The sequence below is a fragment of the Gorilla gorilla genome, chromosome 2 (genome assembly GCF_029281585.2).
Source record: "Gorilla gorilla gorilla isolate KB3781 chromosome 2, NHGRI_mGorGor1-v2.1_pri, whole genome shotgun sequence".
NCBI lineage: Eukaryota > Metazoa > Chordata > Mammalia > Primates > Hominidae > Gorilla > Gorilla gorilla.
The window spans coordinates 145,107,203-145,120,812 of record NC_086017.1 but is presented as its reverse complement, the minus strand read 5'-3'; the positions used below and the strand labels follow the sequence as shown (position 1 = coordinate 145,120,812).

Here is a 13,610-nt window from a genome sequence, read left to right as displayed (position 1 = left end):
AGTGGCAGAAGAAATGGAGAGATGCCGTGACCACTAAACAGTGGCAAATTCACTGTTGGCTCCACCAGGCATAATTCAGATCCCAGGGTGGCACTGGCCCAAAAGAAATAAAGATGCACAGACACACTCACCAGGCCAGGAACTCACACTGGGCTGGAGTGTAGGGTTTTTCTTTGGTCTTGCTTTGTTTGACTCCCCGTTTCCTCTTTTGCTGGCAGCACATCAAGTTCTATACATCCGCAGTCTCCTGCCTGCCGCAGGGACTGCTCGTGCCCAGATTCTATCTTCCACCCGGTCTGTGGGGACAATGGAATCGAGTACCTCTCCCCTTGCCATGCCGGCTGCAGCAACATCAACATGAGCTCTGCAACCTCCAAGCAACTGGTAAGGGCAGCCAGGGTCCAGAGGCAAGAGGAGCCCCACAGGATCTTGGAGCTCAGTGCATGCCCTCAAAGACTGTTTCTCGGCTCCAGGATAGGTGGGGCTCCACACACACACTCATTACCAGCATCCTGGCCTCCTCTGAGCCACATCCAACTTCTCTCTACCTCCCTACCCTGGGGTCATGACCAGATGCTGACAGCCCACAGTCAATTAAAGACTGGCCGATGTCCAAAAAATTCACATTCTTGAGGCCTAACTGCTCAGAGCAGAAACCAGTCAAAGCACTCCTTCAGCTGAGGCCTTTGAGCCCCATCCTGAGAGATCCTCATGGGCATCTCTGGTTCCTGCAGGCTGGCCGTGGCCCAGATAAATCAAGGGCATTAGGCTTCTGTGACATGGACCTGGAAGGGTAGAGCCAGAAGCAGTAGCTGAAGGCACTTGGTTCAACCCCTCAGCTCCCAGGTGTGGCCACATGGCTGGCCTGAAATCATGCAGCTATTTCGGGCTGACCTGGCACTTGAACCCAGGGCTCTGCCTCAGTCTGGGGCACTTCTATTCAAAGCCATGTATCTTCTGGCCACCAGCTTTCCACTTGGGCAACCTCCATTCACTAGACTCACTTGGCAAAGTACAGTCCTTTTTTCTGTGGCTCCACACCTCCTAGGATCAGCCAGCAGCAAACTGACTTGAGTCATTTGTTTAGTTATTCAATAAACGGAACACTGGGCACAGCCGTGAGTGCTGAGGATGTGATGGTGAACCCATCAGACAAGGTCCCTGTTCTCATGGAGTGTGCATTCTATCAAATCAACACACAGGATAATTCTAGAAAGTAACCCATGCCATGGAAGGACTTAATAGGATGGAGAGTTCCCAGGGGCCTCTGGGAGAGGGTGACATTAGAACTGAACAACCAGAAGAACAGAATTCTATGCACACCAGGAGCAATGCATTCCAGATAAAGGGAGCAGCAAGTACGAGTCCCAAAGGCATGAATGTACTGGGCATGCTGTAGGAAAGAAGAGAAAAGGCCGGGCTTGGTGCTGTAGGAGGAGTGTCACACACAGCTGGCCAGGGAGCAGGCAGGAGCCAGAGCCAGGCAGGCCAGGCTTAGGAACTGCTGAGCAATGAGAAGACTGTGCAGTTAGTGTAAGCTAGGAACATGCCTTATTCCCTTAAGCCTGTATGGAGGGGATGGGCAAGGCTAGCGCCTACTTACTAACCTCCTCTGAAAGGACAGGGCAAGGCTGCTGCCACTGCCACCTCTGTGGGTGAAGGAGCGTGGCTCCCAGGCAGAGGAAGGACAAGGAACTTGGACAAGATGCTCTTTAAGTTGCCTTCCAGTTGTGGTGGCTTCTGTGGTTTTCTTATCTTTGTTAACTTACCTCTGAGTCACCTACTTCCAGAAATAATCTTGGAAAGTTTCCCATAACAGCATACATACCTCAAGACAAAAACCCATTAGCAAAATATCAAGAAAAAAAATCAGTAAATTATAAAGAAAAAAAATCTCTATTTAAAAAATCCAGACTGAGGAAAGTAACAGCAATATTGTATATAACTAACTTTGGAGTTTCCTAGGGGCCAAGTGAAGAGGGTGCATAGTTACCACTGTCGGCAGAAGGAAACATACTAGTCCCTTAGTTCCAATATTAGTCCTGTAACTGCTTGGACACTGAAATTGTCACAGGCTGGGCCATCTGACAAGGGCAGCGAAGGAAGGTGGAGACCACCAGACAAGGGCAGTGGCCACCAAAGTGAGTTGGACAACAGTATTGAGCCATATGGACTTGCAGACTTGAGACAGGGGCCTCCTTCTCTGGAGTAGCTTCTAGGCAGGAGTTCCTTTCAGGCAGGGAGCTCCAGCAAAGGCCTGACAGAATCAGAACCCAGGGAATTCCACTGTGTTCCCACTGCCCTCCTACTGCTTATGCCTTCCTCTGCAATAAACACACAAACAGCAAAAACAACAGCTGCAAAACCACCACTGCTGGGCACTGGGGTCCTGGCCCCTGGCACCAAGCTGGGGGTTGGGGGCCTAGCCTGGCAGTGTTCCTGGGCATCCAGAGGCAGATGTGACTTCTGGAGGAGCCCAGCCCATCCCAGAAGATGGTTTCTGCTGCCCAAACAGTGACAGAGGTGGGACCCCTGGGGCAGCTTGAAACCCTCACCTGGCCTCAGGCTCACCCAGCTTTCCTGGGAACCAGACCCAGAGGACACAAGGGTTGAAACCTCAGTCTCCAACAAGAGCTGGTGCAGACGTCTGAAGTGTGTGAAAGTGAAATAATAACAAATTTTCCCCTTTTTCCCTCCCCTTCCTCTTCAAGATCTATTTGAACTGCAGCTGTGTGACCGGGGGATCCGCTTCAGCAAAGACAGGATCGTGCCCTGTCCCCTGTGCCCACTTCCTGCTCCCAGCCATCTTCCTCATCTCCTTCGTGTCCCTGATAGCCTGCATCTCCCACAACCCCCTCTACATGATGGTTCTGCGGTGAGTGGCAAACCTCTGTGAGTCTGGGGCGTGGCTTCTCCTTCCCCACATCTCCCTTTGACTTTGCACCTAGTTGCCTGTTTCTCATCTCTCCCCCCTTTTCTGGCCCTCAGAGTCCTTTGAATGACAATGTGCAAGTTTCTTTTGCTGAGGGGAAATAATACTAATGGCAACAGTGCTGGGAGCCCTGCCCAGGGAGGCTCTGTGCTGAGCTCCTCATTGCAGGGCCTCATTCAGTCCCACAGCGTCCATGTGACACAGGCCCTGTTGGCGCCTCCACTCTGCACATTGGAGGTTAAATCACAAGCCTAGGCTGGGCACGGTGGCTCGTGCCTGTGACCCCAGCACTTTGGGAGGCCAAGGCGGGCAGATCACCTGAGGTCAGGAGTTCAAGACCAGCCTGGCCAACATGGCAAAACTCCGTCTCTACTAAAAATACAAAAATTAGCTGGGCGTGGTGGCCGGTGCCTGTAATCCCAGCTTCTTGGGAGGCTAGGGCAGAAGAATCACTTGAACCCAGGAGGCGGAGGTTGCAGTGAGCCAAGATTGTGCCACTGCACTTCAGCCTGGGTGACAGAGTGAGACTCCGTCTCAAAAAAAATAATAATTAAAAAAAAAATCACTAGCCTAGTATGGCAGAGCCAGTGAATGGCTGAGCCATGTGTTGAAGCCAGGCTGCCTGGCTCCACACCATGGAAATGCCTGTAGGTTTGCTTATTTTTAAATCCTAAAAGAAATGAGAAGAGCAAAGAGAATTTAGTTGGATGCATAAAACCAAGGCAGGAAAACATGGAAAGTTTCAGAGTCAGAGTGAGGGCTATGGAAAAGGATGAAAACGAGAAAATCCCGGTATGATTGGCTCCAGGACCAAGTTCCCAGGTCAGGAAGGGAGCCGCTGGCCAGAGCTGGAGGGGAGGAGCGGGGTGTCCCATTACAGCTGGCAGCTGGCAATGAATGCCTCTGAGGTTTTCACTGGGAATGACCCGCTCTTCACCTCACTGGCTGCAAGGAGAAAACAACATTTGTACCAAATTCACCTAACCCACCCCCACTGCCCTCCCTCCTGTCCTCACTCACCTCGCAAGCAGAGAGGGCAAAAACACAGGATTTGGACTCCCGGTGCCAGGATTAAAGTCCCTGCTCTGCCACATACTGGCTGTGTTAGGGTGTTGCCTAACCTCATTGAGCCTCAGTCTCCTTATTCATGAAATGATGATGATGATATCGACCTCAAAGGGTTGGTGTCAGGATTATATGGTAAATTGCTTTGTAAATATAAGGTGTTCTACATATTGGTTAATTATCACTATTAATCAAATAATAATAATAATAATAATTCACAGCTAGCTAGGTGTCTGTGACCTATTTTCCCCAGAAGGCTAGGAGAAAAGGAAGGAGCAGATGCAGCCACTTGTTGGGATCTGGGATTTTACCCTATTTATAAGTGAGCTATCAAGTTAGTGTGAAAGCTATCAAATCAAACTACTATTTCAAGGATGCTGGCAGAAGATGTGAGACTCCTGGGTCAAAGACAAAATACTTTATTACAGCACAGAAAGCAGCACAAAATTTAGGGTGTGTCAGTTATCCTTGCCCCCCAAATCCTACAGGGGTGACACAGAGAGGCCCAGGTGTACACTTTGCAAGAACACTGAGCATAGAAGAGCCACCACTTCTATGGTGAGCAGTGAGCACCGCTGCTCCTGGTCTTGGAGGAAACGTTAACTCATGCCTCAGAGTTGCTCATTACAACTACAACCCTGAGAAACGGCGCAGGAAAACAGTAGTCAGGACCTTGCATTTTGAGCTTACTCAGCAAGAAGGTGCAGGGATGCTTGGAACCCACGGCGTGTTGCCTCCTTTGACACCACTGTCACCCACTTCTCTACCGCTCCCCATCCTGTGCATTCAAAGCACTGACAGCTTCACCTGAGACTCTTCAGCGGGCTTCCCTTCTTGCACCTTGGGTCAGATGGACCACAGTGGACCCTCCAGCCCTGACATAAAACTACATGAGGCCATGATGAGGACAGGGCACAGAGTAGGAAAATCTCCCTGAAAAGTCCCTATGCAGCAGGAAGAAGGGCAATCCCTGTCAAATCAACTCCCAGAGGACTCCTGTCAAACCCTAGGTACAAGGAGGTCTTGAAGAACAGAACATCATTTCAACCACAGGATGGGCTTCTCTAGAAAATCTCTCCTTTCTAGGTCGAGTTGGGGTAGGGGGTGGAGAGGAGGCCCCAGGATCCCACAACGATTTAAAGATAAATCCTACTGGGAAAGATGACAGAATTGATGCTATTTAGTGTGAAGAAGGAGAGGCTTAAAGATGACTTTGTAGGCCGGGTGTGGTGGCTCACACCTGTAATCCCAGCGCTTTGGGAGGCCAAGGTGGGTGGACCACCTGAGGTCAGGTGTTCAAGACCAGCCTGGCCAACATGGCGAAACATTGTCTCTACTAAAATTACAAAAGTTAGCCGGGCATGGTGATGGGCACCTGTAGTCCCAGCTACTTGGGAGGCTGAGGCAGGAGAATTGGTTGAACCTGGGAAGTGGAGGTTGCAGTGAGCCAAGACTGAGCCACTGCACTCCAGCCTGGGTGACAGAATAAGACTCTGTCTCTGAAAAAAAAAAAAAAAAAAAAAAAAGATGACTTTGTAGGTGACCCAATCATTATTTATATGAGTCCTGGCCCCCAATTAGCCATGGGAACACAAGCTGGAAGTGAAGGCTAGCTGAAAACGTGGAAGGAGAAAGAGAGGTCAGAAGGCCAGCTTTCATTCAGGGCCACATGGGACAGAGACTAGAAGGGGCCCAAGATCTCAATCAAAAGCCAAATTGGGGTGGCCAAGTCCCATTTCATTGAGAATCTAGGGGAGTCTGCCCAGGGCAAGGGCCAAGAAAAGGCAGGTATCTATTATGAACTGGACCACTGGAGGGATCTGTAGACACAACAGGATTTGAGACACTTTGCATTGTGGGGGTCCCAAGGGGTGCTTCTTCCCCTGCCCCAATGAATATTTGTCTCACTGGGCCATCCCTCAGGGGGACTGGGCAAAGGTCCCTTTCCAGTTTGCTAGCAGAACTGTGATGGTGGTGGTGAAACAAACCATAGGTAGAGGCCTGGGGATTACTTCTGAGCTCCCTTCCTCACTGTCCCCTAGCACTGAAGGCTCTTCCTGACAAGCGCCCACCGGTAGTGTGTGTGCTCAGAGCACAGAGAGTCCTGGAGTCAAGTCACTCATCAGGTGCCTCTGTTGGCCAGCTGCTGGCTCCCCACCTTGTGTGGAGGTGTCCTCCCTCTCTCCACTCCCCAGCTGGGATGGCAGGGCTGTCCCCTGCTCTCTCTGAATCTCCTTCCTCAGCCAAACACATTTTCCTCTCTTGAAGGAAGATGGTTAGGGGCAGGACCAGCTACCTAATTTGCAGGACCTATTGCAAATGAAAATGTAAAGCCCCTAGCTCAGAAATTAAGAATTTCCAGACAGCTGCAGCAGAGCATTAAGCCAAACATGGGACCTTTCTGAGGGTGGAGTTGTATGCACACACCCACAGAGCTAGCCCGGGGTAGGGAATTCTTTTAGCTGTGCACAGAAGCCTGCAGCCCAAGGGCCCTAATTACACTTTGCAGCAGGGCTGTCTTTTACTGTTATAAGACATTCTGTGGGAGTTGTTCAGACCTGCTGCTATCAACACACCCACAGCATCCTTCTCTCCACTCCTAGCCTCTACTGCCCTCTGCTTCTTGAAGGGGGCTCTGGGCAGCCCTGAAAATCACACAGACCGGCGGTTCTCAGTGGTGCATCAGAATCTCCTGGAGGTAAAATACAGATTGCTGGGCCCCATCCCCAGACTTTCTGACTCAGTAAGTCTGCGGTGGGCCTGAAAATCTGCATATCTAACAAGTTCCCAGGGGATGCTGATGATCCAGGGACCATGCTTTGAGGCCACTGATGTAAAGAACTAGAGCATTCAGCCCAGGTGAACCCAGTCACCAGAGGGCTCGTCAGGCCACATCAGGGCTGGTTCTGACCCGCTCTGAGGCTGGCTGCCCCTTACCCAAGGGATCGTGCAGCCCTGAATCCTCCCACTGCTGATTTCCTGTCTTTTCAGTGTGGTGAACCAGGAGGAAAAGTCATTTGCCATCGGGGTGCAGTTCTTGTTGATGCGCTTGCTGGGTAAGTGTCTAAGACCCCTCTTCCCAAAAAGTGGCCCCAGGCGATGGGGCATCTGAAGGCTATGGGTGCAGGGTAGCGATGGAGGAAGCACCATCTCATCTCCATGGCGAAGAGAAGCTGTGCATAATCAACGGCAGATGCCAAAATCCATGTGGACGGTTTCCCAGATTGCTTGAGGTTAGGAAAGACTCCATCTATGGCATTCATTCCTAACTAAGTTATGTAAGAAAAATGAAAAGTGAACACAGCTGAGAATACCTAATAGAGTGTTAAAGGCAGGTATTTTTAAATCCTTCTCCCAAAACTCACTGTAGGAACAAAACTTTGCATTCCTGCCAAGCCAGAGCAGCGGCTGAGCCCAGCCCTGGCTTCCTTTCCATTTTACAAAATTCACTCCTCCTAAAACTGTTCAGCAAAAGTTTCTTCCATATGGGGCCCTCTGCTGGTGAGTCCTGCCTGCCCTCAAGCGGTCCAGAGCCCACCAGAGGAATGGAGCTGTGCACAAGTGATCAGCAGTGCCCCAGGGGAGAGCTTGAGGCAGCAGGAGTGCTCTCCCGGGGTGCCTGGGCTGAGGGCTGGGGGCACGATGCAGGCCCGTTCCTGAACTGCTCACACTGGCTGTTCCTTCTTGACATATCTGTGCACTAGACTTAACACAAGGCAGTAATAGAGAGATCCTTGTAATGACAGGCACACAGTAGTAAAGGGACCTAATTGAACTGAGGATGTGTTAATTAAGGGTGCAAACTACAGGGGGGAATATGGAGACTCCAGCAAGAGGAACTTCAGTTACTATAAGGTGTCATTTCTGACCATAAATGCTGAAATAATGTATAGCCCACTGTGCCTCATTACCCAGGGGCCAGGTCAACACCATGCCCTGCAGTGGCTTCCATCCCCATTTTGAGATGTATTGGTGATGTCTCTACTGGGGCCAGGTGAGCGGGAGCCCTTGCTGAGCCCAATCCAATCCCAGGCTGGGAGAAGCGTTTGGATGATGGGAACGAACCAGCTTTTTCAGTGGGATTTCTTGTTCCTCTAGTCCCTGCAGAGCCCCTTCAGACCCTGCTCCTGCTGCCTGCATTATAAACACAGAGGAAGCAGGGCGGCAGGATCTACTTGTCCTCCCAGCAGAGGCTCTGCTGTCATCAGAGCTCCTTATTTTCATTTATAACTTAACTTTCTCTAACACTTCTGCTGGGAAAGAGACCTCACATTCCTCTCAGCCCATCCAGCACCTAGGATAGGCTCCAAAGAGCCCTTTCCTGCTTCCTCCAGCAACCTCGAAAATGACCTTGAAAACAAGGACTCTCTCGGACTCTCTCGCACTGCTTGAACCACTCGCTGCTTTTGTTTTTCCATTTGAGCTCAGATAACTCAATGTGGGACCACAATGAGAAAACCCAGGCCTGGAGGGGTTCCATTTATCACCCAAGAACACAATCCACTCTTGGGTAGAAAAAAGGACTTCCTATTACAGGTTTTAAATTACACATTGGGATTGGGTTGACAATGTTTCCAGACTTTGCTTCTACATAAGGAAGTGTCATATATCACTCTGGCCGGTTTTCATCCCCCTGTTCACCTGGAGACTTGAGAGTGAGCAGGATCTGAGTAGAGAGGCTTCTTCTTAGAGTTTCCCACTTGTGGGCAGCGCCACAAGCGGAGCATTGTCTGTCTTTCTTCTGGAAGCAGCTGCTCACAGGGCCCTAAACAAAGTCTGGGAGGCTGTTCTCAGCACTGTGGTGCTGAGAATGGGATGGGCCAGCCTTGGTGTAAATCCTGGACAAGCCCCTCCCCAGTCCAGTAACTGCCTAGAGCTGTAGCTAGTGGTACGCTACCCACAAGGTAGTGTGGCATCCGGAATATTAGACAGCCAGGAAGGCATAGCCCCTGCCGAGCCAAATCTTAACACTCAGCTGCTGGGAAGTTCGGGGGCCCAGAGCAGAAGCTCTGAGCAGCCAGGTATTGGGAGGTCTGCAGAGGGGTGTTGTCTAATCCAATAGGGCAGCTTGGTGTGGTGGAAGTACATGGGATTCGAACCTCCATAAACCAGGGTTCCAAGTCTGGCCTTGACTTCTCTTGGCTGTGTTACAGTGTCCCAGCCAAGAACCCCTTCCTCTTCACTAAAAAGTGGGCACCCACACCTTGGGGCCAGTGTGAGGACCTGAGAAGTCGATGCCTGGAGAGCCTCCTGCCACACAGTGGAGGCCCGTGTATCTCCACTCTGAGCTGATCTCAGGAGAACTATGTTGGATGTCTGAGCCGGCATCAAGGTGATCCCTGTGACTTACTCTGACTTGAAAGAATGGCCCAGGTCCCTTTTCTCTTCTAAGCCTTCTGGTGAAAGAGAAATTCAGGCTTCACTGAAAGCTATTCTGCTTTCCAGAGTCACTGTGAGTCCTATGGGTATGGCAGAGCCGTTCTCATGTATGTGAACTGTGTCGGGGACTTGGCTCCCACACCCCGGACACCTCTGCCTGCAGTTCCACCTGACCAGGGCTTTCTGAACCCTCTTCCAGCCTGGCTGCCATCTCCAGCCCTCTATGGCCTCACCATTGACCACTCCTGCATCCGGTGGAACTCGCTGTGCTTGGGGAGGCGAGGGGCCTGCGCCTACTATGACAACGATGCTCTCCGAGACAGGTGAGGGCCCACCATGTATGCGTGTCCCAGAGCCAGGCCCTGGGCTTGAGATGACAGTAGTCATATGCCCAGTGGCTACTGTGGGGGCTGTCAGGCTTCCGAGGAAGAGAATATGAAGGGCCACCTCTCTGGCCCTGCCATGGACAGGGAGCAGGGGCTACTATAACAGGCATTTCAGGGCTCACAGGGAGATGTCCAGGGACTTCCATGACCTAAAAGCCCTTGGAAGGGGCAGCAGACCCAGGGACTTCCCTGACCCGAAAGCCTTTGGAAGGGGCAGCAGCAGAAAGAAGGGGCGGGGATGGCTGGAGCCCAAGGAAGAGGCCATGGCTGTGGAAAAATGGGGGGCAGCCTCCTGCTGCTCAGAGACAGATGGGGGCCACATCATGGCTCCTGGCAGAGGTCCAGGGCAGGGGGACCAACCTGCCTCAATGGGCCAAGTCCAGCTGCAGTGCTATTGGGTTCTGCACCCCTTCCAGCCACCTCACCTGCTGCCGTCGTCATATAGCCCAGAAACCACAGGAAGGTGGGCTTGAGGGGACTGGGCAGGGGCTGGAAATGGTATGGGAGTGGCAGAGAAGACCACAAAAGGGACAGGCCAAGAGGGCAGTGAGAAGATGCCCCTCTCCTTCTGGCTCTGCTTGGAGGTCAGGACCGTCTGGGGGTGGCTGGGGCAGCTGGGTCACCTCTGGCCCTCTGGAAAGAGCCAGTCGAGGGATGATGAGCCCTGGATTAAGAGTCCCATGCCTACTCCCTGCCTGCTTCCCTGCAGCTTTGTTCCCTTTTGGGTCAAAGAAATGAGGAAAGTGATCCTCACCTGGATGGTGCCCACACCTTCCATGGGCCAGCGTGGGAATGATGTGGTTCTTCCCACTGGTCCTGGCCCTGGGATGTGGGCTGCAGAGCCCCCTCCCTCACCAGTCCTGCCTCCTCCTGCCCACAGGTACCTGGGCCTGCAGATGGGCTACAAGGCGCTGGGCATGCTGCTGCTTTGCTTCATCAGCTGGAGGGTGAAGAAGAACAAGGAGTACAACGTGCAGAAGGCGGCAGGCCTCATCTGACCCCACCCTGGGCCACTGCCCTGCTTGAGAGTGGACCTTGCCTCTTCCATACCTGCCTATACTCACTAATGTTAACACGTCATTTCCTTTTTGTATTTTTAAACAAGAAAGAAAACCCCAGTCCTCATTTGCCTTCCCTACCTCTTCCTCCCAGAGTCCTCCCCACAGTTCTAAGGGCCACTGTGCACCTGGGCTGCGTGGGCCAGAACTGGGGGGCTGAGTCTTCCCTGGCCCCTTGGAAGAGGCCCCCAGATGCCCAGGCTCACTTCAGTGCTGAGTCCTCCATTGAGGATGCCCACTGAGGCAGCCAGGCCCCTCACCAGCCCTGGGGGGAGTCCTAAACAGAGAGAGAAAAAGGGTATCTGCCCTTCTTGCCAGGCAGCTCCACTCTCCCGCTGACTGCCCACACCCTGCAGAGTGGCAGGGGTGAAAGGAAGAAGGAAGTGGCTGAGTTATTAATAGCCAGAGCCACTGGGAGACTGGGGAGATTGGCTGTAACCCCCTTCACACCTGGGTTTGGCATCAGCACAGACTATGGGAGGGGCTGGCTCCCTCCCCCTCAGACCCTCACTTCCTGTACCTAGAGGCCATTCTGGATGCTGCCATGTTGGGAAGTACAGTCTCTGCCCATTACCTGCATGCAGGCACCAGAGCAGGGACTGAGAAACCCCAAGGATGGGTCATCTAAGTGCTGTCCATATGAACCCTGGACTTTCTGTCCTTAGATCCTCACATGTTATCCCTGTCTTTCCGGGGTACGTTTCAAACTGAGGAAGCTACAACACAGTGAAGACCCAAGGAAGGCCTATGAAATGGTCCTGATGCCCAACCTCCCACCCCTTCAATGTGGGGACGAGACCCCCTCATCTCAGAGTAATGGGAAGAACCTCTCACACCTCCCTGGCAGCAGATGAGGTGGCTTCACATGCACTTCCCTGTCTGGACTTCAGCCCGTATTCCGAGGAGTAGAGAGGCAGAAGAGATGTCAGCAAAGCAAGTGATGAAGCAGAGTGGATGTCCACTGTCACCAAGCTGGATGGCAAGCTGCTGCCCACAAAACAGAGCCAGTCAGGTTGGCTTTCCTGGTTTCAGACATGCTCATACCATTCCCATTTTCTCAGCCTCTTCTCACTGCCTCCAGAGAGGTGGGTGCCTGGGTTGAGAGACACAGCTGCTATGTGACAGATGTTGAGAGACAGAAGCCAACGAAGGAGGTCATTCATCAACAAATATATTTATCGGAGACCGACTTTGTGCAAAGCAATGCTAATACAGCGTTCTCCATGGAGCTTCCCTCAGCTCTTACCTCACCTCCCTCCATTTACATTAGGGCCTTCTCCCAGGTTGTGCTCGGTGGGCAGTGTGGGACTGGCGGTGTGGGAGTTGCTGAGAGCAGGAGGAGAGGTGGGGACAGCAAGAAGCCACAGATTGGCATGAAGGATCCTGAGCTGACTATCCATGTTATCCATGGCCCCCAGACTGACTCTGCACCTGGCCCTTTGCCAGACAGCTCTGTCTCACCATGTCCTCTGGAACAGCTGGGCATGGGTCATGGCCATTCATGACCCTTAAGTGCCACTCTTCTTGGAAGACACCCTCCAGAAGCATACTGGAAGCCACCTCTGGAAAAGCCTCATATGGTGATATGCCAAAATATTTATGTCAATGTCCAAACAAAGTCCAATGCCATGAGACTGAAGTCTTTGTGGAAACCACTGCTACAGACAAGCTTATTTCCAAAGCCACCTCATTTCCAAACATCTCACTCAGGAAGGGAGGCTCAATGTAACCTCAGGGGCCAGTTTTAGCATTTGAAATGGTTCTGCTTGGAAAATGATGCCCTGCAACTAACCCTGGTCTTTCCCACGGCAATTTAACCACATTTGGAAGGCACTGCCTTCGCTGAGTTTATGAACAATGAATGCCAACCTTCAGGTTCTAGAAGATTGGTTGCACTCCCAAACCTTTATTCTATTATATTACTATTAAAATATTCTAATTTTGCTATTGAGGTAACTTGGTCATGAATTTATGTTGTCATATACATCTGTCAGAGAACAGACAGCACCTGCACTTTTTTATATTTTATTTTATTTTATTTTATTTTTATTTTTATTTTATTTTTGAGATGGAGTCTTGCTCTGTCACCCAGGCTGGAGTGCAGTGGCACGATCTTGGCTCACTGCAACCTCTGCCTCCTTGGTTCAAGCGATTCTCCTGCCTCAGCCTCCAGAGTAACTGGGATTACAGGCCTGCGCCACCACACCTGGCTAATTTTTGTACTTTTAGTAGAGGCAGGGTTTCACCATGTTGGCCAGGCTGGTCTCAAACTCCTGATCTCAAGTGATCCTCCCGCCTCAGCCTCCCAAAGTGTTGGGATTACAGGCGTGAGCCACTGCGCCCTGCCAGCACCTGCATCTTGTAACAGAGGAAGTGCTCACGACATAGACCCCAGGGGCCCATGGCCATGGAGATTAGAGGTAATGCAACTGTCAACCCATTAGCCTGGTATCAGGCAGGTACCAGACACTGCTTATTCCTTCAGTGAAGTTCTGCTGGGCTCTGAGGAGGCCAGATCACTGCTCTTGGGTTTATATATCCAGAAGCGGAGTTGGACGCAAACAGCTATGTCCATGGCACAAAACAGAATTAATATCATAATCAAATTGATCACATGGTCACAACCAGTACTACTACTCCCAAGAAAATCTTTCTTCCCAGCTGTCAGCAGGGAATATAATAGTGTCACTTTCATTTCACTTCTAGAGCAAAGCTTAACAAACTTTCTTGAGTGTGTGACACTCACAGAGGATGCAAATTCCCAACACCCTCCGCCCAGCCCCAGCGTCT

The 13,610-nt window shown here is 51.5% G+C and overlaps 1 protein-coding gene across 1 annotated transcript in view; it reads left to right on the top strand.

Moving 5' to 3' along the window:
* The window catches only part of SLCO2A1 (solute carrier organic anion transporter family member 2A1), a 97,421-nt gene extending 84,650 nt beyond the window's left edge, over nucleotides 1–12,771 (top strand). The window contains exons 10-14 of the mRNA XM_031009759.3: nucleotides 219–384; nucleotides 2,712–2,875; nucleotides 6,989–7,053; nucleotides 9,576–9,699; nucleotides 10,643–12,771. Coding sequence (XP_030865619.1) covers nucleotides 219–384; nucleotides 2,712–2,875; nucleotides 6,989–7,053; nucleotides 9,576–9,699; nucleotides 10,643–10,760 — 637 coding nt within the window. The 3' untranslated portion in view covers nucleotides 10,761–12,771. The remainder of the gene's footprint in view (nucleotides 1–218; nucleotides 385–2,711; nucleotides 2,876–6,988; nucleotides 7,054–9,575; nucleotides 9,700–10,642) is intronic.
* Nucleotides 12,772–13,610: the final 839 nt, after the last annotated feature.